The following is a 25,536-nucleotide window of genomic DNA, read 5'->3' as shown; positions in this document are numbered from 1 at the left end:
GGACCTACTAAAAATAAGGCACTTACATGCATCAAAAGACTCACCAAAAAAAGTAAAAAGAAAGCCCACAGACAGAAATTTTTTTAGCAGTAATAACACAAAGGACAAAGGACTGATTTTTAACATCTATAGAATGCTGTAAGACCTCACTAAGAGGAAAACAACTGATTCAATCCAAAAGTGGGCAAAGACTATGAACAGTTTACCAAAAAAGATTTTAAAGTGGCTAACAAACACATGAAAAATGCTCATGACCACTAGCCATCTGGGAAATGCAAATCAAAATAACCAGGAGATATCACCGTATACCAGCAATGACGGCCCAATTAAAAATCAGAAAACAACAAATTCTGGAGAGGATGTGGAGAGATTGAAAGTCTCATACATTGTTCGTGGGTCAGGAAATATGTACAAACGTTGTGAAAAACAATATGGAGCTACCTAAAACAACCAGGAATGGAAATCCCACACAATCCAGCAATACCTCTGCTAGGCTTGTACCCTAAAGAAGTAAAAGACAGACCATGAACAGAGCTGTGCACGCCCATGTTCATGGCTGCACTGCTCACATAGCAAGATGTTGGAAACAGCTCAAATGCCCATCAGTAGAAGTGCCCAAAAAACCCAAAAACTTTGTTATATACACACAAGGAAATACAATGCATCCCTAAAAAATAATGATGAAACCACAAAGCACCACACAACACGGTGGCACCTCGAGAACATTATGCGGAGTGAAAGACCACTGCTCCAGGGACAAAAACCAAGACAGATTCAGCAGTGGCTCTCAGGTCATTCAGCCCAGCCTCCTGTGCAGTGGGGTGGGAATCTGTTGATCACCCCCTTATTTGCATATCATAAATACCACTTCTCCAGAAGAGGCCTCACCACACATGGGGACAGCTTCTCATTAGTGAGGGAGCAGGAAAGGACCAAATAATTCATGCCATGTGGCCCTACAGTCACCTGTATTAGGCAACACTCCTATATTGGTGTTCAATACTCTCTGATAGAAATTCATGACCAAGTGATGTAAGACCTATATCTGTCTCAAAGATGATCTCACTTCTGTTGCCAGGGAGAGAGCAGTTTACCCTTGGGGAAAATTTTTAACATGGCCTTTAAAGTCTGCCAAAAGGGGAAATCTGCCATGACTAATCATACATAATGAACCAAGTTTCTTTTCAGTGCCTGCAAATCAGGTCCCATACTATGGGCTACTGGGATTTTATAGATCTTGTCTTTTTTAAAAAAATCATTTTATTAGGGGATCATACAACTCTTTTTGCAATCTGTATATACATTTGTGTCCAGCACATTCGTACATATGTTGCCATCATCATTCTCAAAACACCTGCTTTCTACTTGAGCCCTTGGTATCAGCTCATTTTCCCCTCCTTCCCGCTCTCCCTCCCCCATGAACCTTTGATAATTTATAAATAGTTTTCATTTTATCATATGCTAACACCATCCGACATCTCCCTCACCCATTCTCCGCTGTCCATCCTCCAGGGTGGAGACTATATGTAGACCTTGTCATCTGTTTCCCCTTTCTCCCTCGCTCTCCCTCCACCTTCCTGATATAGCCACTCTCACCACTGTCCCTGGGGGGCTCATCTGTCCTGGATTTTTTCAGTTCCTATCTGCGCCAGTGTACATCCTCTGGTCCAGCCGGTTATGTAAGGTAGAATTGGGATCATGATAGTGGGGGGAGGATACACGTAAGAACCAGAGAAAAATTGTATGTTTCATTATCGCTACACTGCACTCTGACTGGCTCGTCACCTCCCCACAGCCTTTCTGCAAGGGGATGTCCAATTTCCCCCAGATGGGCTCTGGGTCCCCACTCTGCACTTCCCCTCATTCACAGTGCTATGTGATATATATATTTGTCTTTGATGCCTGATCCCTGATCCCTTCGATGCCTTGTCATCTCACAGGTTGGTGTGAATTTTCCATGTGGGCTTTGTTGTTTTTCAGTTAGATGGTCCCTTGTTTATCTTCTAGCCTATGGGACCCCAGATTCTATATATTTTGACAACTGGGCACCATCAGCTTTCTTCACTGCACTTGCACATGCACCCATTTTGTTTTCAGTGTTCACGTCGGGGTAGGCTGGTGTACTTCTTCCTTGTGGGCTTTGTTGTTTCTTAGCTACATGGCCGCCTGATTGTTTTCAAGTATTTAAGACCCCTGATGCTATATCATTTGACAGCTGGGCACCATCAGCGTTCTTCGCAACCTTTGCTTATGCACTCACTTTGTCCTCAGCGATCAAGTCGGGACAGGCCGGTGTGCTCCTTCCATGTCAATTTTGTTGTCTCTCAGCTAGATGGCTGCTTGTTTATCTTCAGGTCTTTAAGACTTCGGGTGCTATATCTTTTGGTAGCCGGGAACCATCAGCTTTCTTCATCACATTTTCCTGTGTACCCATTGTCATCAGATGTAAATATATTTATATACAAGGAGGTGGGAATAGTTCTATGTACATATATGTATAGTTTTAGTATTAAGAAAACAGATGGACAGTGGGCCCCTGTTCAAGTACTCCCTCAACACAAGAACACTTTGTTCTAACAATTCGGCAGTCTGAGATGCTCACCTGCCTGGGACGATCACTGATCTTGTCTTCTTATTTTTTTTAATTTAATAAATCTTTTTATTGGGGCTCATACAACTCTTACCACAATCCATACATACATCAATTGAGTAAAGCACCCTTATACATCAGCGTACTACAAAGGCCACATCAGAAAGATCTGAATAGGAAACCCCCCTAAGTGAACCAGACTTCATTTTAAACACATCTGTGATAGATTACAGGAATGCTACACTCTTTTGGACTTAAAGTTTTAAAGTTCTAGGGAGAGAAAAAGGGAAACTCCCACTCTAGGGACATGGATTTGGAAGTTGTTGGTCTTTGTTCATACCTCTTACTTTTGAGGTGGTCAATAATAAGAAAATTAGAATCTAATGTATTTACCATTTTTGGAGTTTCCTTGCTCTTTTAAAGACATCTCCTACTTCTGCAGACATAGTTTGCCATAGTGCATGAGTGCTATTAAACATTGCTTTCTTAAACAGGAGTGCTGGTGGCGTTGTGGTTATGCATTGGGTTGCAATCCGAAAGGTTGGAAGTTTGAAACCACCAGCTGCTCTGCAGGAGAAAGGTGGGGCTTTCCTGAGAGCCGTTTTCAGAAGCCTTTATTGAATTCTCTTGGGCCGTTTTCCAATATGTGAATAGTCTTGCCCTCAGACAGAGTGCATTGGAAAGTGGATTACTGTAGGTACAGTTAGATTAAAACTTAACATATTAGCATTTGTTTTTTCCTTTTGAGTCAATTTTAATTTTTTCTAATATCTTTTGCTCGTTGAGATATTCCTGTGTTTTAGTTGTCATTGTTCGAGTTTTTGTTATGAGTTTCTTTATATGAAATCCAGGATAAGGTATGTAATAACTATATTAATTGTTCCTTAGGGGGCTGACAGGGGAGTTTTGTGGGTAATGGTAAGCTTATAATAAAAGGGTACAAGAAAGAAGAAAATGTTCTAAAATCGATTGTGGTGACTGCACAATTCTCTTTAATATCCTAAACTATTAAATTGTGTGGTACATGAATTATATGTCAATAAAACTGTTCAAACAAAAATGAAAGGGTGGGCAAAAACATTTCATGCAAACATTAACCATAAGAAAGTCAATGTCAAATAAAGTAGACCCAAAAGCAAAGAATATTACCAGAAATAATGAGGGTCATTTTATAGTAATAAAATGATTAATTCATCAAGGCATATGTATGGAATTTATGTCAGATATTCAAAATACATTAAATAAAATTAAAATAACTAAAGTATTCATTGTTTTCAAGAAATCACACACAGCATATTTTCTGACCACGTGGTACTATATTGCGTTATATTCTGACTCCCTTAAACACTAAATACAACTGTTTTTCAAATTTTTGTGAGATCATTACAAAACTACCAATCAAATATTAATTAACAAAAAGCACAACTCAAAATTTTGATCAGAAATTTTTCAGGTCATGTTCTTTAGTTTGAATGATTTTAACTTAAAAATCAGTACTTTACAAGGGAAATGGAGGAAAGAGCTGGGAGGAAAAGGGCATTTATAGAGGTCTAGATAAAGACATGTACATATACAAATATATTTATATATGAGGCTGGGGAAATAGATCTATGTGCCTATATTTATAGGTTTAGTATTAAGGTACCAGATGGACATTGGGCCTCCACTCAAGTACTCCCTCAATGCAAGAATACTTTCTTCTATTAAATTGACATTCTATGATGCTCACCTTCCCGACACAACCGCTGAAGAGAAAGCGGGTGCATAAGCAAATGTGGTGAAGGAAGCTGATGGTGCCCGGCTGTGAAAAGATATAGAGCCTGGGGTCTTAAAGGCTTGAAGATAAACAAGCGGCCATCTAGCTCAGAAGTAACAAAGTCCACATGAAAGAAGCACACTAGCCTATGTGATCATGAGGTGCTGAAGGGATCAGTTCTCAGGCATCAAAGAAAAAAAAATCATATCATTGTGTGCTCACCTCCATGATACGATCACCGAGGACAAATGGGTACATAAGCAAATGTGGCGAAGAAAGCCGATGGTGCCCGGCTATCAAAAGATATAGAGTCTGGTGTCTTAAAGGCTTGAAGGTAAACAAGTGACCATCTAGCTCAGAAGCAACAAAGTCCACATGGAAGAGGCACACCAGCCTGTGCAATCAGGAGGTGTCAAAGGGATCAGGTATCAGGCATCATCAGAACAAAAAAATCTTACCATAGTGAATGAGTGAGGGAGTACAGAGTGGAGACCCAAAGCCCATTTGTAGACAACTGGATATCCCCTTACAGAAGGGTTTCAGGGAGGAGATGAGCCAGTCAGAGTGTGATGTAGCAACAATGAAAAATGCAACTTTCCTCTAGTTCCTAAATGCTTCCTCCCTCCTTCCCCCCATCCCCCCCACCATCATGATCCGAATTCTACCTTGCAAGTCTGGCTAGACCAGAGGATGTACACTGGTACAGATAGGAAATGGAAACACAGGGAATCCAGGGTGGATGATCCTTTCAGGACCAGTGGTGTGAGTGGTGATACTGGGAGGGTAAAGGGTGGGTGGGTTGAAAAGGGGGAACTGATTACAAGGATCTACATGTGACCTCCTCCATGGGTGATGGAAAACAGAAAAGTGGGTGAAGGGAGACGTCGGACAGGGTATGATATGACAAAATAATAATTTATAAATTATCAAGAGTTCATGAGGGAGGGGGGAGAGGGGAGAAGGAACGGGGAGGGAGGGGGGAAATGAGGACCTGATGCCAGGGGCTTAAGAGGAGAACAAATGTTTTGAGAATGATGAGGGCAATGAAGGTACAAATGTGCTTTAAACAATTGATGAATGCATGGATTGTGATAAGAGATGTATGAGCCCCTAATAAAATGATTTTAAAAAATCAGTACTGTAGACAAAACTGATGACTTTTAAAAATTCCAACCACTTGGATATCAAAAAAAATTCTTCCAAGTAACAATGATTCAAAAAGAAATGTAAGGAGTGGCCTTGTTCTCTGCCTGTCTCTGCCCTAGCCGCCGACGCCTCCCGCTGCTCGCCAGCCTTGGGCCCGCCGCCTCCCGAAGAGCGATCACCATGCCTTCAATTAAGTTGCAGAGTTCTGATGGAGAGATATTTGAAGTCGATGTGGAAATTGCCAAGCAATCTGTGACCATCAAGACCATGTTGGAAGATTTGGGAATGGATGATGAAGGAGATGATGATCCAGTTCCATTACCAAATGTTAATGCAGCAATATTAAAAAAGGTCATTCAGTGGTGCACCCACCACAAGGATGACCCTCCTCCTCCTGAGGATGATGAGAACAAAGAGAAAAGAACAGATGATATCCCAGTTTGGGACCAAGAGTTCCTGAAAGTTGACCAGGGAACACTTTTTGAACTTATTCTGGCTGCAAACTACTTAGACATTAAAGGTTTGCTTGACGTTACATGCAAGACCGTTGCCAATATGATCAAGGGGAAAACTCCTGAGGAGATTCGTAAGACCTTCAATATCAAAAACGACTTTACTGAAGAGGAGGAAGCCCAGGTGCGCAAAGAGAACCAGTGGTGTGAAGAGAAGTGAGACGCCCTGCCCGACACTGTAACACTGTGAGGATCATTCCAAGTACTAGTTGCACTGCTCTGTTTATAATTGTTAATATTAGACAAAACAGTAGGCAAATGGCAGCAGCAAGTCTATTGTATTGGCAGAATATTGCTCTCATTGCATGTGGAGTATGGATTCTAAAATGTATAGCTGAGATTCTCCTGGTGTGATCAAAAGTTTTGTTTTTCTCTTAATAAACTGAACTGTGGGTTCTCTATTTTAAAAAAAAGAAATGTAAGGGTATAATGATAAGCTGTTTGGGTTTTTCTTTTGGTTTGTTTTTAAATTGTAGCTCGGATGAAAGTGCATGGAATAAAGTGGTTTTCCACTCAACAATTTCTATACATTGTGTTTCATGACATGGTTATAATCACCTTGATATACCAGCACTCTTCCTAGCCCCTCCCGGCACGTCTCTGCCGTTCCACCTCTGTCCCTGGCCCTTCCTGCTTTCTGCGCTTTGTCTTTGAGCAAACAAAGCCTAGTACACTCCTCCTCGGTGTTATTACTCACTTTCTAGGCCTGTTGTTTGAATGTTGGTCTCTGGTGGTGAGTTCAGTGTCAGGCTTCAAGGGTGTCTACGTGATGGTCTTTTTCAGAGCATTGTCTATAATCTTTTAAATTTTTGATTATTTTTATTTTGCTCTGTTTTCTTTTCTCTCTCACTGTCCAGGACTTTCTATGGTAATCTTGAGCAGAGTAGTCAGATGGTACCTGAGCATCACCTACTTCTAGTTTCCAGGTAATAGAGCGTGTGGCTTGTGTGGTTCGTGGCTCCTTTGTTTCCTTGAGTATTGTTTCCTACACTTTTCTTTGTTCCAAATGAGGGGGGATTGACAGGAATCTAATAGACGGCCACCAGCACGCTGTTTAAACTCCACGTGCTGCCCACCAAAGTAGGATGTAGAATATTGTCTTTGTGGATGATGCTAAGCCAATTGACAGAAATATGTCCCCAAACTGTGGTCCTGCGTCCCCAAGCCCGGCGAATCATTCCCTCCAGGTGTGTGGTTATGGCTAAGAAGTTTTTCCACCACTTGTCTGCCAGTTTGTTTACTGTGGTGCCTTGCATGTGTTGTGATGCTGGAAGCTATTTATTTCACCAGTATTGAAAACACCAGTAGGATCAGCCAAGGTGAACAAATTTCCAGAGAGCTTCCAGAGTAAGAACAGACTATGAAGGAAAAAAAAAAAAATCTCACTTCTGAAACATAAGCCACTGAAAACCTTATGAATCGTCCAAGAATATTTTCAGATATAAATGCCTAAAGAGGAGCCCTTCAGAGTAGAAACCACTAAAAATATGGTTGAGGAAGAGCTGCCTACTCACCAGTCCCTCCTGATGACGTGGATTGAATGACGCCTTCGGGGTCTTCATTTGCTAATACAGCATGACGTAAAATGAGAAGATGCTGCTACAAGTAGTTATGAGTTATCTGAACATGTAGTGCACAAAGTTTGAATCTAGGAAAATTGGATGTCGTCAAGAAGGAAGTGGGATGCCTAAAGATCTATATCCTAGACTAGTCAGCTGAAATGAACTGGGTTGGGCCATTCTGAATCAAACAATTATATGGTCTATTATGCCAGGAAAGACAAACCATTTATCCTCAGAAGTAACATTTCAAGATCTAACCACTATGTCACCAGGGCTTCTTCCTAGATTCATCTATATTCTCAGTCTCCAAGACTCAGTAAATATGGCTTTTATGATCTGGGAAAGAAATGTGTGTGTGTGTGTGTGTGTGTGCGTGTGTGTGCGTGTGTGTGTGTGTGCGTGCGTGCGTGCGTGCGTGTGTGTGTGTGTAAAAGCAAGAAGCCATACTTACATTCTAGCCTCATAGATGGTGTAGCAGCTACACCCTAGAGCCTCCCATAGTTCCATTTTGCATCTCTCTGATGAGACTGTAGGTTATGAGAACGGCCTTATCATTCCTGCAGTCCTCAGACATCACCTTCTCCAAACCAGAAAGTCTTACCATGTTCTCCTTCTGCAATAACTCCATGTTTTCACCACAAGGAAGGCAGAAGGAACTTTCTCCACAGGGTCTCTTGGGGCTTCCCCACTGGGGCAGACAGCGCCAGCACCACCCACTTGGAGTAAGCGATTCTTAGATTTCTTTCGCCCTGCATAGTGCAAATGTTTCATACATTTAGCTGACCAAAATATTAGAGAGTCAAGCCCATCTCAGACATCTCAGAAGAAAGGCCTAGCTATCTACCTCTGAAAAATCAGTCATTGGAAGTGTAACTCTACGCGATCACATGCATGGGCTTGCCAAGAATTGGATTCAACTCTACGGAAATTGGGTTTAAATTTATTCTGTTATCTATATTAAATTGAGAGCAGTTTCTTAGCCAGTATTCATTTGAAATGTTGGCAAACTTCCGACTAGTTTCTTTCTTAATAAATTAGAGTGTGGAGAAGAGTGTGACTTATGATGGAAGAAGGGGTTTGGGAAGTATCTGGTGTTTCACTGGTTGACATCATCCTTGAAGGAATTACACAAAGGCAGATGGGCACTAGCTAGTTACGCATGTGGTAGGTAGAATAATGGCCCCTGTCTTAGGCTGGGTTCTCTGGAGGAGAAAAAAATATATATAGATAAATATGAGGGTAAGTAAAGCATTATTGTTACCAAATTATAGAAATCTTTGACAGACAAAGCTATCAAAATGTAAAGCTATTTTTTCTTGGCATGGCCACCAACTAGCTTTATATATTTGAAGGCAGTATTTCCATTTCTTTATCCCTTCCTGTGTTCGAGAAACAAAACCAGGACACTTATGATTATATATGTGTGTATAAGTTCATATAGCGAAAAAATAATATAACAGCAAATTAGTCCGCACCGCAATACAGAGAGCTCAGTCCACCTAACTTTGGTGGAACACTTAATCAACTGAAGGTCCTTCTAACTCTGGTGGCCACTAGCCCAAGGCCAAGGAAGCAGACAGGAGGAAGAAGACGAAGCAGTGAGGTGTACCAGAGGCCAGAAGCACAGCGCACTGAAGCCAGCCAGGCCGTAGGAGGGCCTTGCGAAGTGGCTGGCGGGAGGTGCGGTGTATGGAGTGCTGGCAAGACGAGCAGAGCCAGCCTGCGGGCAGCAGACACAGCAGCTCCTCTGCATGGAATAGCATGGCACGGTGACACGCATAGGACTCGGTCAGGTGGGGCAGAGCACTGCACAGCCCACAGCTGTGACAGCACACATGTTGTGTCAGGGCAGTTAGATCAGGCAGTGCCCTGGTTCGACCACCAGGAGGAGAAAGAGAGAGGAGGGGAAGAGGGGAAGGGAGGGGCGGGGAGAGGAAGACCCTCCTCCAGAGAGCCATTCATCTCGGTCCCACCTCCAAAGGAGATCATCAAGCTGTGACCTGATTGACAGGCTAAACTCCACCCCTGTCTACTTACAGGTGCCTTATTGGCACAGGAAACCTAACTGTCACACTTCCTGAAACCATTCTGCATCCTCTGAGTTCCACCACCTCCAAAGCAGTTTGGGTATCTCTACGTTTGAGGAACAAAAAGAAGCCTGAAAGGTAGTAGGCCTTTTTAGATCAGGGTATTCGAGTGGAGAGGGTGATATTTCCCAGCTAATTTCTTGTAGGACAGCTCCTGCTGCCCTTCAAGAGTAAGCTAGTCCATCATCGTGCTGAGAAAAATAAATAGTCCTTGCAGGAGCTTCCCGGACTTCTCTCCCCGGCGCAGCTTTTCCACTTTCTTTCCGTTTCTGCAGAATACGCTTTCTTGATCCTCATGCGTTCTTTGAGAAAAATCTATCAAGATCACCGCTGGTGATCATTGTTGCCAGGTGCGTGGAGTCAGCTCCGACCCATAGCAACGTCTGCACGACAGAACAAACCCCGCCGCCCTGCACCATCCTGACCATGGATGTGATGTGTGGCCCATGCTCGCAGCCACTGGGTCAATCCAGCTTGTGGAGCGCCTTCCTCCAAGCATGGCGTCTTTTCTCCAGGGACTGTTCAGTGTCTGAGATGAAGTCTCTCCATCTTTGCCTCTAAGGAGCATTCTGAAGGTTCTTCTTCCAAGACTGATCTCTCTGTTCTTTCGTTAGTCCAAAAAAAGTCACTGTAACTTCCAGGGCTGACCTCTCGTCTCTGAATTAACTGACTCACAACTCTCTGGGCTCCACTGTCTTCACTGCCCCTTTTGAAGACAAGTGCTTTACTGAGAGAACTTGCTTGCAGCCGTCCACCGAGCACAAACACATAAAGATGTTTTGTTTGGAATAAACATGTATGTATGAACTGGATCATGAGTTGCAATGATTTTTTACATGTACATACATTTCCACTTATATATAACCCAAGCCCTCTGCCACCAAGTCTATTGCACATCACAGCAACACTACCTAGTTTCCAAGACAGTGAATCTCTATGGGAACAGATAGCCTCACCCCCCCCACACACACACCCACAGTGGCTAGTGGGTTTGAACCACTGACCTTGCAGTTAACCCAATGGCTAGCCCACACTGCCCCCAGGGTTCCTTCTGCACCACCTAGAGATTGATTAAAAAAGGAACATTTTCTGCTCCCAACCTAGGCCTGCAAACTGCAAACCTGCATTTTAGCATACTCCCTGGGTAATTTAAACAGACTTTGGTCTGGGTGGCCACTCTGTGAAAAGTGGCACCCCACATGGAAAGGCCTCAAGGGGGTACGCTGTTGCATGCTTCCATCTGTTTCCACTTCTCTCAGGATGTGGGAAGTCACAGCTGCCTCCTCGTGTTTACAGCATTGTATTTTGCAAAATTTCAAACTTCCCAAAAAAGACTAACCCATTGACCACCCACAACATGGGCAGTGTTTTGTTCTGTGGTTTATAAGGTTGCTATGAGCTGGAACGGACTGGAAGGCACCTATCAACAACAGCATCCTCACCGCCTAGATTGCCATATTGCTTCTCTCTCTCTCTCTCTCTCTCTCTCTCTCTCTCTCTCTCTCTCTCTCTCTCTCTCTCTCTCTCTCTCTCTCCCCTTGTGATACAGTGGTTAAGCACTCAACGGTTAACCAAAAGTTTAGCAGTTCGAACACACCGGCTGTTCTGTGGGAGACAGATGTGGCAGTTAGCGTCCATAAAAATAAAAGCCTGGGAAATCCGAGGAGGCAGTTCTGCTTTGCCCTGCAGGGTTGTTACCAGGCAGAATCAAGGCAGTAACAAGAAGTTATACAAGGGGCAATCTAGAACCCCCTCCCAGGGGGACAAATAACGGAAAAGTGGTGAGGGACAATGGAGGACGGTGTAAGATATGGGAAAAATAATCTATAACTTATCCAGGGTTCGTGAGGGAGGGATGGTGGGGGAGGGTCGGGGAAGAAATGGGGAGCTGATATCAGGGGCTCAAGTGGGAAAAGAATCTCTTGAAAATGATGACGGCGGCATGTACTTGACACGTTGGAAGAAAGTATGGATTATGATAAGAGATATAAAAGCCCCCAATAAAAGTATTTGTTTAAAAAGGAAGTTATTCAAGGGAGTTTCAAAAAGTTCATGGAAAAATTGAAATGAAAGGACAATGTTATTCTTGAAGTCTTCTCACCCGTACTTCATTTTTTGGCTAAACTCTTTTACAATATATTACAGACACTGATGTATTTCAAACTGCATATAAAATGTAAGAGTCTGTTCCTAGTGTCCACAAGGAAATGATCATACCTAGCGGTCACTTTTAATCATCATCTAATGTCAGTTTATACACAAATCGCTCCCCCCTTATTTTGCTTCAAATATCGTTAATGGGCCTTTCTGTTGGTTTGTTTTCCAAATCAGGAATGACGCTCACTTGGTGTTGACCTGAAGTTTTAGTAGGTTTCGAGGATTTCCAGGGGGATATGTTAGAGTGAGACCCCTAGGTTTCCCTGTAGCCTGATGAGCACATGAGAAAAAGACTGGTTTCCCCCTGGCTCTGAGGTCAGAGAACACCTCCCCTCGTGTCTCTCCATACACACCAGAAGACAAGCACCCCCCTTGACACCAAGATGCCCAGGAGAGCTAACTAACCAACAGGGGCTGGGTAACCCCCACGCCCATAAACTGACATTCACTCAAGATTGACAAAAATGCTTCCTTAATTAAGCAAGATGCATAAGAAAAAGTTACTCTGCCTCTGAACTGCCACAATGACGGAAGAAGAAAGAGAGGCCAGGGTATTTATTCCCCCAGGGTCTCTCCCTGCAGAATGAGGGTGGGCAGTAGCTGGCTTCCTCTTCCCAGGGCTGTAGATCCTGTTTCTGAGCACTCTTCTCTGATGACCCCTTTGCCCAGATTGGGGTCACCACTCAGAACTAGATGCGGTGACAGATTCCAGCTCTTTCCCACTTCAGGCAACCAGACCACACCCTGCTGTTCTCTCTTAATCCTGCTCACAATTCGGCAGATATTTCTCATGACAACCATTTTCATTACCCTTCCATCCTTTCCCCCTGGGAACCCTTACTTATAAGATATTTGATTTCAGGAATGCTTTCACAGCAAGGGAGTGGCTCTCTGAGTGAGAGTCTCGGGCTGCATGGCTCATATATTTCAGAAGTCCAAGGATGACCCCCTGAGCAGAGAAACATTATCAGCCTCGTTCTAAGCCTGTAAACTAAAGGCTCATTATCCACAGGCAAACTATGCAATAAGGCGGCATCACAGGTACTCAAATGGCCATTGGAAAAGTACAGATGCGAGGCAAGGTACTGAAAGACCAACGGACTTTCAGTCACCATGCTGACCATGAGGACTACCAGTCCGTGGGGTGGGGTGGCTTTTCTGACACCACAGAGCGCATGTACTCAAAAGGAGACAATGAATTTAAGGCCTTCAAGGCCCAAGGCAGAGCCTAAGTAGAAAGGCAGAAAATCGTGCTGGTGCTGATAGCTTGGAGGGAGTCACTTATTTCCTATAGGGTACATATGACTGAGAATGAAGCTGGAGACTGGCTACACACATGGCCTATTTGCAGCGCTCATTAAATTCTTAATCCCCTCTGATTTATTATGCTTTCCATGGGTTGCTAAGGGAGCAATCCCAATTCAGTCATATGTTGGGACGGTTAAGTCGACATAGATGTGGGGGGCAAGTGTCCTTAGGAGCTCCTTCAACACTCCTCCTTGTCTGCAGGCTTATAATGAGAGTTGAATCCAAGCGTCTAGATAGAGAAGGACAAAACCTGGCCTTGGGAGGAGAGAGTATACACCGAAAGGCTTGCAGAAAAAACAGCAGGAGTCTTCAGAATACAGGTGGGAGTGAGTTCTAGGGGTGTTCGATGGGAAAGAGTGGAATAAAAGACTCCTCACTGAATCCACTGATAGAGTCATGCTGAGCTAAGATTCGGGGTTTCATGTGTTGGCTCACACACCTGGGAGTGGCCTTAACAGCTGTCTTAACAGCAGTCTGCAGGCAAGGCGGATTTTTCCAGCATTTGGAAGAAAAAGGAAACAGGGAGTTGGGGGTGATGGAAAGGATCTATTCTGTACAGCTTTGGCTGCACCTTAAGCACACCCCTAGGAGGGCCCGAGGACACCCCCTTCATAAGGCTCAAGAATTCCACTGGTGAAGAGTTCACAGACACCCTTGAGGGGCTCCTCTTGGCTATTGGCTGTAAGCAGGAAATGATAGTGGGAGTGGCTCCTTGGTTTTAATGGGGGTGATAGATGGAACTGGGCTCCTTGGTTTTAATGGGGGTATGAGGGGAGGGGGAGATGGGATCTCAGAATAATAGAGGCCAGAGACACAGTGGCTATCGCTGCCGTGATGAGCTGCAGGCCTCGGGTGGTCAGTGGACTGATTTGACCTGTAGAGATCTATAGCAGACGGGTGGACCAACTAGTAAATTGCTGCCTGATGTCAACAAGCAGCACAAATCTGGAACTGAGGGTAACATTACAGTGAGAACTGAGAACTTTCCCAGTGTTCACATCTCAAAGTCTAAAAATCCCTTTATTACGGAAGAAGCCGGATCCTTTGAGCCGGATCCTTCTTGCGGTGTGAATCATGACCTAATCCTTCCCCCAGAAGACCCTGTAGCCATTTGCCAAAATGGGGCCAGGGCAATAGCCAAGCGTTCGAGTTTCTTAGATACTGAGTCTGCACTCATGCTAGCCGCAGGAGTACGCAAGTCAGAGCACCTCTTTAGGGAGTGAGAAATGGAACCACGACCTAAGCCTGTCTCACATTTCACAGGGTGGCAGATAAGGTATGTCCCCGGAATACTATATAACTTTCTTATTTAAAAATTCCTGAGAAATAGAATTAAAAGAAAAATGGAACACTGCAAGGAACTTTTTAAAGTCCCTTATGTCCGAATCTCACTTTAGTTCCTTGGCCCATGGAAGAAGACCAGCATAGTATTGCAGTGCAGTGAATGACTTAATACGGCGCTTCTAACCACAATCTCTCTGACTCCCATACAATGATTAGGCAGGACTCTGCAAAGGGTGTTTGGGGACCACCAAAGGATTGGACAGCTTACTCACAGTGTAAGTTAGGTCTATGGAAGCTGTGATGGTCACGGTTATGTGTCAACTTGACGGAGCCATCAGTTTCAGTAGTTTAGCAGTTATGTGATTATATAATTTGGCAGTTATATAATGATGTGATTACCTTCCCTTTAATGATGTACCTGTATGTCTCTGGTCTTATTTGGGAGTGAGTTGCCCTGTATGTTAACAAGACAGGATTAAAGTGAGATGTATTTTAAGTCATCGCCTTATTAGAAGGTGTGATTCCAGTCCCCTCATTCACACCCTTACAACATCTTCATAAAGTAAAGGGAGTTTCCTTGAGGGTGTGGTCTGCTTCATAGATATATGTATATAAGAATATATATACATACATATATATGTGAATACTCTGGAAAAGTTCTCTCTCTTGGTCAGGATTCTGTCTCTTAGATTATCATCATCTGAGCTCTGGTTCTTGGAAATTGAGCCAACAGTCTATCATTTAAGCTGATTAGCCAGCTTCTGTAGCCTTTTAAGCCAGCAGCCTGTCATCTGATCGGCCAGCTTGAGTTCATCAGCTCCTGCCATTGAGTCGAGAGAAGCCTCCAGACTGATATCTGGCCCAGAGACTTGAGACTTGCCGGTCTCCACGACTATATGAGCCATTTCCCTGGTGGCTTGTGAATTCTGTGAAATGTTTCGGTAAATTGTGAAGTGCAAAGATGGGAGGAAGGGTACTGAGGGGAGGACGAAGATCTGATGTTAGGGATAATCTAGTTGCACTGCTGTTTGGAAAAGTTGTGCATTTGGAATCTCTTTAACCTCCCCGTCATAGGAGTCAGCTTTGCCCTGATCCTTTTAAATAAATGATTAATGCAAGAAAGACGGGTCAAGTGGGAGCTGCTCCTCTTCCAAATGGAATTGCCTCTTCCCATCGCCAACATAGTGAGCCCGAAGCAATAGTATAATCCTGAGGGAATTACACGCGTCCCTGGTAGCACAAATATTCAATGCTTAACTACTAACTAAAAGGCTGACAATTGGAACCCACCAAGAGCTGCCTACGAAGAGAGGACTGGCAATCTGCTTCTGACAGGCCACAGCCTTGACTGATCACATGGAGGAGCACAGATCTACTCTACAGTGTGTGGGGCGCTCATGAGTTGAATTCAACTTGACTCTAACAGATTTGTTTTGGTTTTTGTTGTTGTTGTTGGAGAATAGCAGAGATTAGCATAGTGACCTAATACTTAAAAGATGCACAAATGGTGATTGTGTTAGTCCCGGTAGACAAGAGAAATAAATTCATAGACATTCACATGTATATAAGAAAGAGGTTTATATATAAGAGCAGTTGAAATTGAGAAAACATCCCAGTCCAGTAAGTCCATAAGTCTGATATTAGCCCATGTCTACTATCAATCTATAAAGTCCTCTTCAGACTCACGAAACACATGCAATGGTACCAAATGCAGGAAGCTAACTGGCCAGTGGGTTGGAAGTCTTCTTGATCCAGTGGCGTTGTAAGCATCTCAGCACTGGCAGGGGTCTCCACATGTCTTCTCTGGCTCCACAGGTCTGGTTGCATCAGGGCAGACCCATGTGGCTTCTCCAGCTCCCAGGTTGTAGTGCCATCTGTCTTGTCAGTAGTGTCTCAGGGAGTGAGCAGAGAGAGTCTCTCCCACCTCCAAGGAGGAAATACAGGAGTTCCCAGAATTCTCAGGTGAAGACCATGCCCACACAGAGGCTTCACTGGTTATATTTTGATTGACAGGCCAGACTCCACCCCTTCACTCATAATCTTCTCAAATTGACACCAGATTATGTAACTACCACAGTGGTTCTAAAAGGTGAACATTTCACTCCTTTGCTTGGTTATCACACAAGCCAAATGGATGATGTCCAGTGCAAGTGCACTTCCAGGGAGGCATCTTTACTACAGGATCAACAACAACAAAGCCCCTGGCACCTAGTACGTAGGTCTAATCCTAGAAAACGCCTTTCCCCCAGCTCCAGTCTGCAAAGATAATTAAAGCAGACTGCTGTCATGTGGCAGGAACAACTATACACTTCCATCTGAATCTTTAGATCAGGGTTATATCAACTCTGTCATGCAGTCATAATACAGCCCCCAAGGGCTTCGTAGGCCTGACATCTCACAGAGCCTCCTTTTATGTCAATGGTGACATGGCGCTGATTGTACAAAGTGAGCAGGAAGCAGCTCATACTAGAGGTGCCTTCGGGGATCGTCAATACACTACAATGAAAGTTCAAGGCCATTCCATGTTGTGAAGTCTCTGGGGATTCAAGGATTGACAAATGTGAAGGATGAGCGATAAGCCTTTCTACTACAAAGATAGAGATACAACTTTTGCTGTCCCGCTGGAGTTTGGAGATAACAGCTACCACACTTTGGGGTGAGGCCATGAGGCTATTTAAGCTGCCAGTTTTGAAGAGTGTCCGGTCAAAAAAAAAATCTTTGTTGTGCAAGTCGGTCTGCCCTTGTGACCAGATGAGCCAGCAGACCCAACGGTAAAGGAGGGTTTGTGAATCGCCTATAAGACATGCTGGATGTAGATACTAGTGAACTCTATTAGGAGAATTGCAAGCAGCTCGTTAGGGCTATGTTATGCCAACCACCGTTCTCCATTTGAACAGCAAGTCTTTGCTCACTACTGGGCTCTGGTATATCCTACCCCCCTGGCCGAGATACAAAGGGGTTCTGTGACCAGGACCATCCATCATGATGTGAGCCATGTTGGCTTTACCAGACCAACCACAGGCGACTCAGACCCTCTGCAACAGTGCCTTCCATGCTCACATGGCCACTTCCAGGGGAATTCCCTGGGATTCATTCATTGAAGAAGAAAAACTAAGACCTAGCTTAAGGATAGGCCAACACCAGCGGACAGTCGATGGCCAATGTCATTAGAGCCCTTTTCGGGAATGACTTCAGAAGACAACCATGAGTAACATCCTCCCAGTGGGCAGTGAATCTGATTATTCACTTAAAATAGAGGGAGAAATAGTCTGAAATACAGTTTTTCATGGACACATGAGAATAGGTTGGCCAACTGTGAAGAATTAAAAAACAAAACAAAAACACCCACAAGATTAAAAGCCTGGTGGCAGTGTGATCAGCTTCCTTAAACAGGTACAAGCTGTGGAGACAGTCAGTCCTGCTCGGTATGAATGCCCCCGAGAGCCCATGTATGGGACTCAGCAATAAGATGCTGTACGAAGCAGCCTGTGGGGCTCAGGTAGGAAGGGGCTTCAAAACCTGCATGGAAGAATTCCACACTCATTTCATTTTCCTCACAACATTTTTGAAGCCCCTTCAAATAGTCTCAACATCACAGATTTCATCTCATCAAAATTAACCCAGCTTTTGCCACTGCAGAAAGTCCATGCTCCAATAAGCAGAGACTGATCTCCCGATAGCTATCATTTCCTCAGGCCACCTAGTGGCTGGTTGGTAGCACTGAATCCATTCTGCCAGGAGGGGAGAAGCAATGCATCTATTTAGGAATAGATCTATTTTCTGCATGTTTATTCTTGTGTTTAACTTTTAACAGTTTTATCAGCATATAATTCAGGCACCATACAATTCAGTGGTTTAATTATATTTTAGAAGAGTTGGGCAACGATCACCACACTACATTTTAGAACATTTTCTTCTGTCTTGTACCATTATTAGCTCCCCATTACCCTGCCATCATCCTAAGAAACTCTCAATCCAGTTACCATCTCCACAGATTTACCTATCCTGGATTTCATGTAAAAATACGAAAATAACAACAGAATGAACCACGGAAAACTCAATCCCAGTGGAAGCAGAATAGAAATAGAAGGACACATTAAAAAACAGGTCAAGAGGGGGAACAAATAAAATGTTGAAGCATGGGGGACCCTGCACGTGGATTTTGGACTTTCACTGTCATCCACAGCCGAGTGCTCCCCGACCCCTCTCTCCTCCTGTCTAACTCGAGTAGGTGCCCTCCTGACCCCACACCCGCCTCCATGGCTGTGTCATGGGCTCTCTCACTGCCTAGTTCCTGAAATGTAAACATTCTACTAGCGATTCCTCCTGCTCCCCAAGACCTGCACATCCCCGGACTCAGTTCCCACTTTTCACCAGCGTGGTCATCCTGTAGACTTCCTCTCTTCATATACCTGGGTTTCTGACCCTGCCCGTCCTCAGAGAGCAGAACTTGGTGGCTCGCTATGTGCTCCCACCTCTCCTGGCACACGCCCTGTGATGTCCTGACCTGCCCAAAGGTGATGGCTCCTGTGCCAGGGGAGGTGACACTGCTCCGGGTGGGATGGCGCTCGCCTTAGCTTGAAGCAAGCGCAGCCTGAGCCACAAAGCCTCCCTCTGAGCCCCACTGACGCTTACCGGTTCTCTTGCTGAAAACAAGTATTTGGAGCGAATAAACCTTTGGATTTGCAAAACTCTGGTCTGTGAGTTCTGGTGTCATTTCTATCACCAGAACCATACTTTCCAGCTACGGATCTTCTTCTTCACTTCCGACTTTCTCATTCTGCCAACCAGCAGTTATCAACGTATCCTGATGACAAGCTTGGTCCGTTTCAGACTGCAGTGGTTGGTAAAAATCTTCCATTTCTTCATGTTTAACATTCATGGTAGTTGTGTGAATTTGAATGATAGTTGCCTTAATTGGTCTTTCATGTCAGTGTAGCGCTATTATCCAATTACAGATGGCATTTTACTTCAAATCAATCTTGAAATGTTCCTTTAGAGTAGCGGTTCTCAACCTGTGGCTCGAGACCCCTCTGGGGATCAAACGACCCTTTCACAGGGGTCACCACATTCATAACAGTAGCAAAATTACAGTTATAATGTAGCAACTAAAATAATTTTGTGGTTGGGGGTCACCACAACATGAACTATATGCAAGGGTCTTGGCAGGAAGAAGGTTGAGAACCGCTGTCTTAGAGGCATGTGATACCATTCCTCTTGAGTTTGTCATCCCAGCATAGGAAAGCATGCAGTTGTCCAAACCCAAATGGCCAATACCAGTTTACTTCAGCTCATGAATTCATTCCACTTCATTTTTGACCACTTCCAACTTTTCCTAGATTCATACTTGGTACATTCCATGTTCTGATTCTTAATGGCTGATCGCAGCTGCTGCTTCTGCTCCTGAGTCATATCCCATCAGCAAGTGACCAAACTGGAAGCTTTACTTCATTCATGTCATTAAGGATGACTCCACAGTAACAGGAAATAGAGGAAAGAACTAGGAGTCAAAAGACATTTATAGTGATACAAATATAGGGGCATGTATATATGTCAATATATTAATACATAATGTTAGGGATATAAGTCTATGTACATATATTTATATGTTAAATAGTGAGGTAGCAGATGGACATTGGGCCTCTACTCAAGTCCTGCCTTAATGCAAAAACACTTTGTTCTAATAACCTGACATTCTGTGAAGCTCACCTTCCTGACAGAATTGCCGAAGACACAATGGGTGCATAAGGTAATGTGGTGAAGAAAGCTGATGGTGTCTGGCTATTAAACTATATAGTGTCTGCGGTCTTAAAGGTTTGAAGTTAAACAAGTGGCCATCTAGCATGGAAGCAACAAGCCCTGTGGAAGAAGCACACCAGCCTGTGTGATCACCAGGTGTCAACAGGATCAGGTATCGGGCATCAGAAGACCCAAAACAAACATATTGATGCAAATGAGTGGGGTTGGGTTGGAGACCCAAAACCCATCTGTAGACAATTGGACATCCCTCACAAAGGGGTCACAAGGAAGGAATAAGCCAGTCAGTTTGCAGCACAGCACCCATTAAACATGCAACATTTCTCTAGTTCTTTGATGCTTCCTCCCCACCACTATCATGACCTCGTTCTACCTTGAAAACCCGGCTAGACCGGAGCATGTACCCTGGTACAGATAAGAGCTCTAGACACGCAGAATCCAGGACAGATAACTCCCCAGGAACAGTAAAGGGAGTAGTGGTACCATGAGGGTAGGGGGAAGGTAGGTGGGGGGAGAAGAGGCAGAAAAGGAGAACCGATCGCAAGAATTGATGTATGAACACACACACACCCAGGAAGAGGAACAACAGAAACAGGTGAAGGGAGATGGCGGACAGTGTAAGATATGAAAACAATACTAATTTATAAATTATCAAATGTTCACAAGGGAGGATGGGAGAGGGAGGGGAAAAGAGGAGCTGATAGCAAGGACTCAAATAGAAAGAAAATGTTTTGAAAATGATGATGGCAATATATGTACAAATGTGCTAGATACAATTGATGTATGGATTGTGATAAGAGCTGTAGGAGCCTCCGACAAAATTATTTATTAAAAAAAGATGACTCCACGGGGAGGAGGCGGCTCTACTCCAGAGCTGTTGTGAGTGTGCTCCGGTTTGGGGAGTTCGGCTCCCAGCACCAGGTCAGAAAAGGTTCCCTACTATTTGAATTTTTTCAGTGGCTAATCCCTCATAAGTGGGACTGCCTAGTTCTTCTTCTCAGTCTGTTCTTTGTCTGCAAGCTCTACTGAAACTGCCTCACCAGTAGGTGAGCCTTGCTTGAAGCAAATTCTTCATCCCAAACACCCTCATTTGCTGCATGTGCAAATTCTTGAAGAGGCTCCAACTATTTCCTTACGCTTAAGTAAGCCTAAATCAGAACAGCATGCCTCTGTGCCAATGTACCTACAAATTCAATTTAAAGATAGGGTTAAAAACAGATCTCATTCCTACCGTAGGGACTGCCTTCATTCGCAAGGTTGTTCAGGTGTAACTCCCGTCTGATTCCAGAACGTGTCCATCACCTTTAAAAGAAACTTGGCACCCATTCTTTGTCTGTCTCATCATTTCTCTCCAGCTTCTACCAGTTATCAGTTTCTATCTTTTCCTAGGGATTAACCTCATCTGGACATTTCAAGTGAATAGAATCATTCAGTGTGTGCTGCTTTGGGTCTGGTGCCTTGCACCTAGCATAATGTTTTCCAACTCTACCCATGCTATAGCATTTGTCAGAACTTCATTCCACTATGGCTGACTGCCCAAAAGTGTGGGCTGCTAACCTCAAGGCCAGAAGTTCAAATCCACCAGCCACTCTAAGGGAGAACAATGTGACCTTCAACTCCTGTAATGAGTTACAGTCTCGGAAACTAACAGGGCAGTTCTACCCTGTCCTCTAGGGTCCCTATAAGTCGAAATCAGAATCAACTCGATGGCAGTGTGATTAGATCACAAATTGTATGGGTATCTATTGTGTTTACCAATTTTTAATGAAAGCTCAACAGCTCATACAAACAATAATGAGGGATTTGTATGTTGGCAGTGGTGATTCACTTCTCACGTTCTATACCTCTGTCAGTGGAGGCCCGTGTGTTGCTTTGGTGCAGATTGGTTTCAGTGGAGGAACAGAGGTTCCAGACTAAGCCAGGGAGAACGACTTGATGGCCCACTTCATAAAATAAGCCAATGAAATGCCCGCAGATCACAACAGTCAGATCATGGGGGTGGGGCGGGAATGGTTAGGATTTGGTTCGATTGTGCAAGGGGTGGTAATGAGTTGGGGTCTTCAGGACAGCAACCAACAACAAGGGATGCTTGCTTCCTATTCCTACAACCTTGGAGTTGGTGGCTTTGAAGGTCTTGGTTCCCAGGGCAGGAACTTAGGAGCACAGCCAAGGTTCTGCAAAGGTGGAGGCTGGGATTGCCTTCTAACCAGTCTAGGCTTCATGCCACTGATCCAACCAGCAGAAAAGGTGATCACAGAACTGACCAAGGTGTTTGATCTGATCATTGAGGAGGAGTCGGGTTGCTACTGGAATGTCCCCATGGAGACCAGAAGGCTATATGCAAAATCCACACATTTCATGGGGCACTTCTTAGTCGTCCCTTGCCCATTTTGCCATTAATGAGAAGTTGATGCCATCTAATAAGGAAGATGCTGAAAGGATGAAGGTGGAGGAGCCCCTCCCTGAGGTGCTGGCAAAGAGTAAAGAACATGTCACGGTGGTAAAACAGGAATCCAGGATTATCAGCTTAGGCCTCATGATGAGGAGTAGAAAGGAGTATTTTAGCTACTTTTAGGTTAATTATTTTATTCTCTTTCCTCACTTTTACCCTAAAACCTTATGTAAAAAACATTGGTCGTGGCTAACATTTTAGGTTTTAGGACTGTCAGCAGCCTGTCATTTCATAATTCATGTCTGTCCTTTACGTGAGGAGCACGCATATTCGTTGGGACAAGGTGCACTGTGAAAGGGCTGGTGACGCTGGCTGCTCTCGTCTCTTCCCTCTGTGCTGAGAGCCCAAGAAGGTCATCTCTGGGGATGGCACGAGGGCCTCGCTGACCTGATTTCCACTTGGATTGAGAGGCGCTGGGAGGAGCCTGGAGGCAGAAACAGCATGCTTCTCACTAGCTCCCTCCCACTGGATTGCAAGTTATCAATGGCTGTTCCTCGTTCCCACCATCCTTTCTTTCCCTTTCCTCCTACTTTTCGAGTCTATGGAAGGCCATGGCTTTCTACTCCCAGGGTACTACCTCAAGCAGTGTTGATTTCCCTAAAGGCTGCCCACACTGTTGTAACTAAAAGAAAAAGACAAGTGTGTTGGGCTACTAACCCCAAGTTCAGCAGTTCAAAACCACCAGCCACTCTGTAGGAAAAAGATAGGCTTTCTACTCTGGTAAAAAGTTACTAACTCAGAAACTCACAGGGGCAGCTCTGCCCTGTCTTACAGGGTCAATATGAGGCAGAATTGACCAAATGAGAGCGATTTTAAATGTTTGGTTTGATACTGCTGTCAAATAGTTGTATTGATTGGCTATCCTTACAGGAGGATAGATATAACCCTATTGCCGACAGCATTGTACTTCAAGATTGATTTTGAAATGTCCTTTTTGACAATGACTGCAATGTCACTCCTCTCGAAGGTGTCACCCCTGGCAGAGTAAATCACGTGATTTTCTCGTTCAAAATGACCAATACCAGTTCATTTCAGCTCACAAATGCCTAAGCTACTGATCTTTACATGTTCCGTTTCATTTTCGAAGATTTCTAATGTTCTGCGATGCAAGCTTTGCACATTCCAAATCCCGATGCGTGGCGGATTTTTGCAGCTGTTTCTCCTGTTGAGTGACGCTCATCAGCACATGAAGACCCCAGAGGCTGCACTCTGAGTCACCAGGACTGACTCCGCCCCTAGAAGCAGCGCCCTCTCAGTCACATTTGTAATGCTCTGTCGCCAGGGCACCCCTCCTCTGGCACACTCTCCAAAACTGCTCTGCGTCCAACACCAGGCTCTCAGAGTCTGAAAATGTTTTGAAGTTATGCATAAGGTGTCCCGCAGCTACTTCCTCTTAATTCTTTCTTCATTGCTTATGCTTAGTCTGGAAACTCTGCTGAAACCTGTTCACTTTGGGTCTGCAACAACATAACTTCCAGCATCACGGAATCACAGAAGCCACCACAGCACGACCAACTGAATATGTTCAAGCACCAAGCACCAAAGATAGTGGTGAAGAAATGGAAGAACTCTGCCAACATCGTCGGTCAGAAATTGGCCAGATGTGCCATCAAGATGCATTGATAAGTATTGGTGCTTGGCATGCAAGATTGTAAACAATCAGGAAGGAGTAACAGTTGGAAATATGATCATGGTGATAGGAGTTATTCTGGAGATTTCAAGAGAGAAGTTTACAAGACCAAGGACTTGATCATAGCAAATACCTTTCTTCAACAATACAAAAGACGGCTATATACATGAACTTCTCCAGATGGAATACACAGAAATCAAATGGACTACCTCTGTGGGAAGAGACTGTGGAGAAGCTCAATGTCAGCAGTTAAAACCAGGCAGGGGCTGACTGTGGAACAGAACATTAATCACGCATATGTAAGTTCAGGTTGAAGATGGAAAAAAATTAAAACAGTGGACAGGAGCCAAAATACAACCTTGAGTCAATCCCCCCTGAATTTCAAGGGCATCTGAAGAACAGATCTGACACTTGGACACTGCTAACAGAATGTCTAACGAGCGGTGGGAGGATACCCAGGCCATCGTTCGTGAAGAAAGTAAAAGGTCATGCTTTTTCCTCTCCCTCCTGTCTTTTCCACAGGAGGGAGAGGAAAAAGCAAAATGAACGTCAGAAAAGACTCTGAAATTTGCTCTTAATCGTAGAGTAGCTAAAACAAATGGGAGAAAAGATGAAGTCAAAAAGCTAAGTAGAAATTTTCAAAGAGCAGCCCAAGACGACACTGTAAAATATTATTGTGAAATGTGCAAAAACCTAGAGTTAGAAAAAGAGGAAGAACACACTCAGCACATCTTAAACTGAGAGAACTGAAGAAAAATCAAGTCTTAAGCTGAAATATTGTAAGATTCTATAAGCAAAACATTGAATGGTGCAGGAAGCATCGAGAGAAGATGGAAAGAATCCACAGTCACTATACTACAAATAAGTATTTGACATTCCACCATTTCGGGAGGCAGCATATGAATAAGAATCGGTGCTGAAGGAAGCAACCCACGCTTCACTGGAAACATTAGCCCAAAACAAAGCTGTAGGAATTGAAGGAATCCCAATTGAAATGTTTCAACAAACTGAAGAGTACTGGAAGCACTCACATGTCTCCACCAAGAAATTTGGGAGACAGCTACTTAGCTGACTGACTGGAGATCCATATTTGTACCCATCCTAAAAAAGGTGACCCAAAAGAATGCTCAAATTGTAGAACAGTATCATTGATATCACAAGCAAGTAAAATTTTGCTGACGATCATCCCATAATGGTTGCAGCTGCCCATTGGCAAGGAGCTGCCAGACGTTTAGGTCAGGTTCAGAAGAGGGCGTAGAACGAGGGATAACACTGCTGATATCAGACGGATCTTG

General features: G+C 44.1%; 1 protein-coding gene across 1 annotated transcript; it reads left to right on the top strand.

The window, feature by feature from the left end:
- Positions 1-5,584: 5,584 nt before the first annotated feature.
- LOC142448417 (S-phase kinase-associated protein 1) lies at positions 5,585-6,385 on the top strand. Its single transcript, XM_075550333.1, has one exon. It carries the CDS (start codon positions 5,673-5,675, stop codon positions 6,162-6,164), a length of 492 nt encoding a protein of 163 aa, XP_075406448.1. The 5' UTR covers positions 5,585-5,672; the 3' UTR covers positions 6,165-6,385.
- Positions 6,386-25,536: the final 19,151 nt, after the last annotated feature.

The sequence above is a fragment of the Tenrec ecaudatus genome, chromosome 5 (genome assembly GCF_050624435.1).
Source record: "Tenrec ecaudatus isolate mTenEca1 chromosome 5, mTenEca1.hap1, whole genome shotgun sequence".
NCBI lineage: Eukaryota > Metazoa > Chordata > Mammalia > Afrosoricida > Tenrecidae > Tenrec > Tenrec ecaudatus.
Note: the sequence above shows the minus strand (reverse complement) of the source record. Positions and strands in the feature narration are given on the sequence as shown.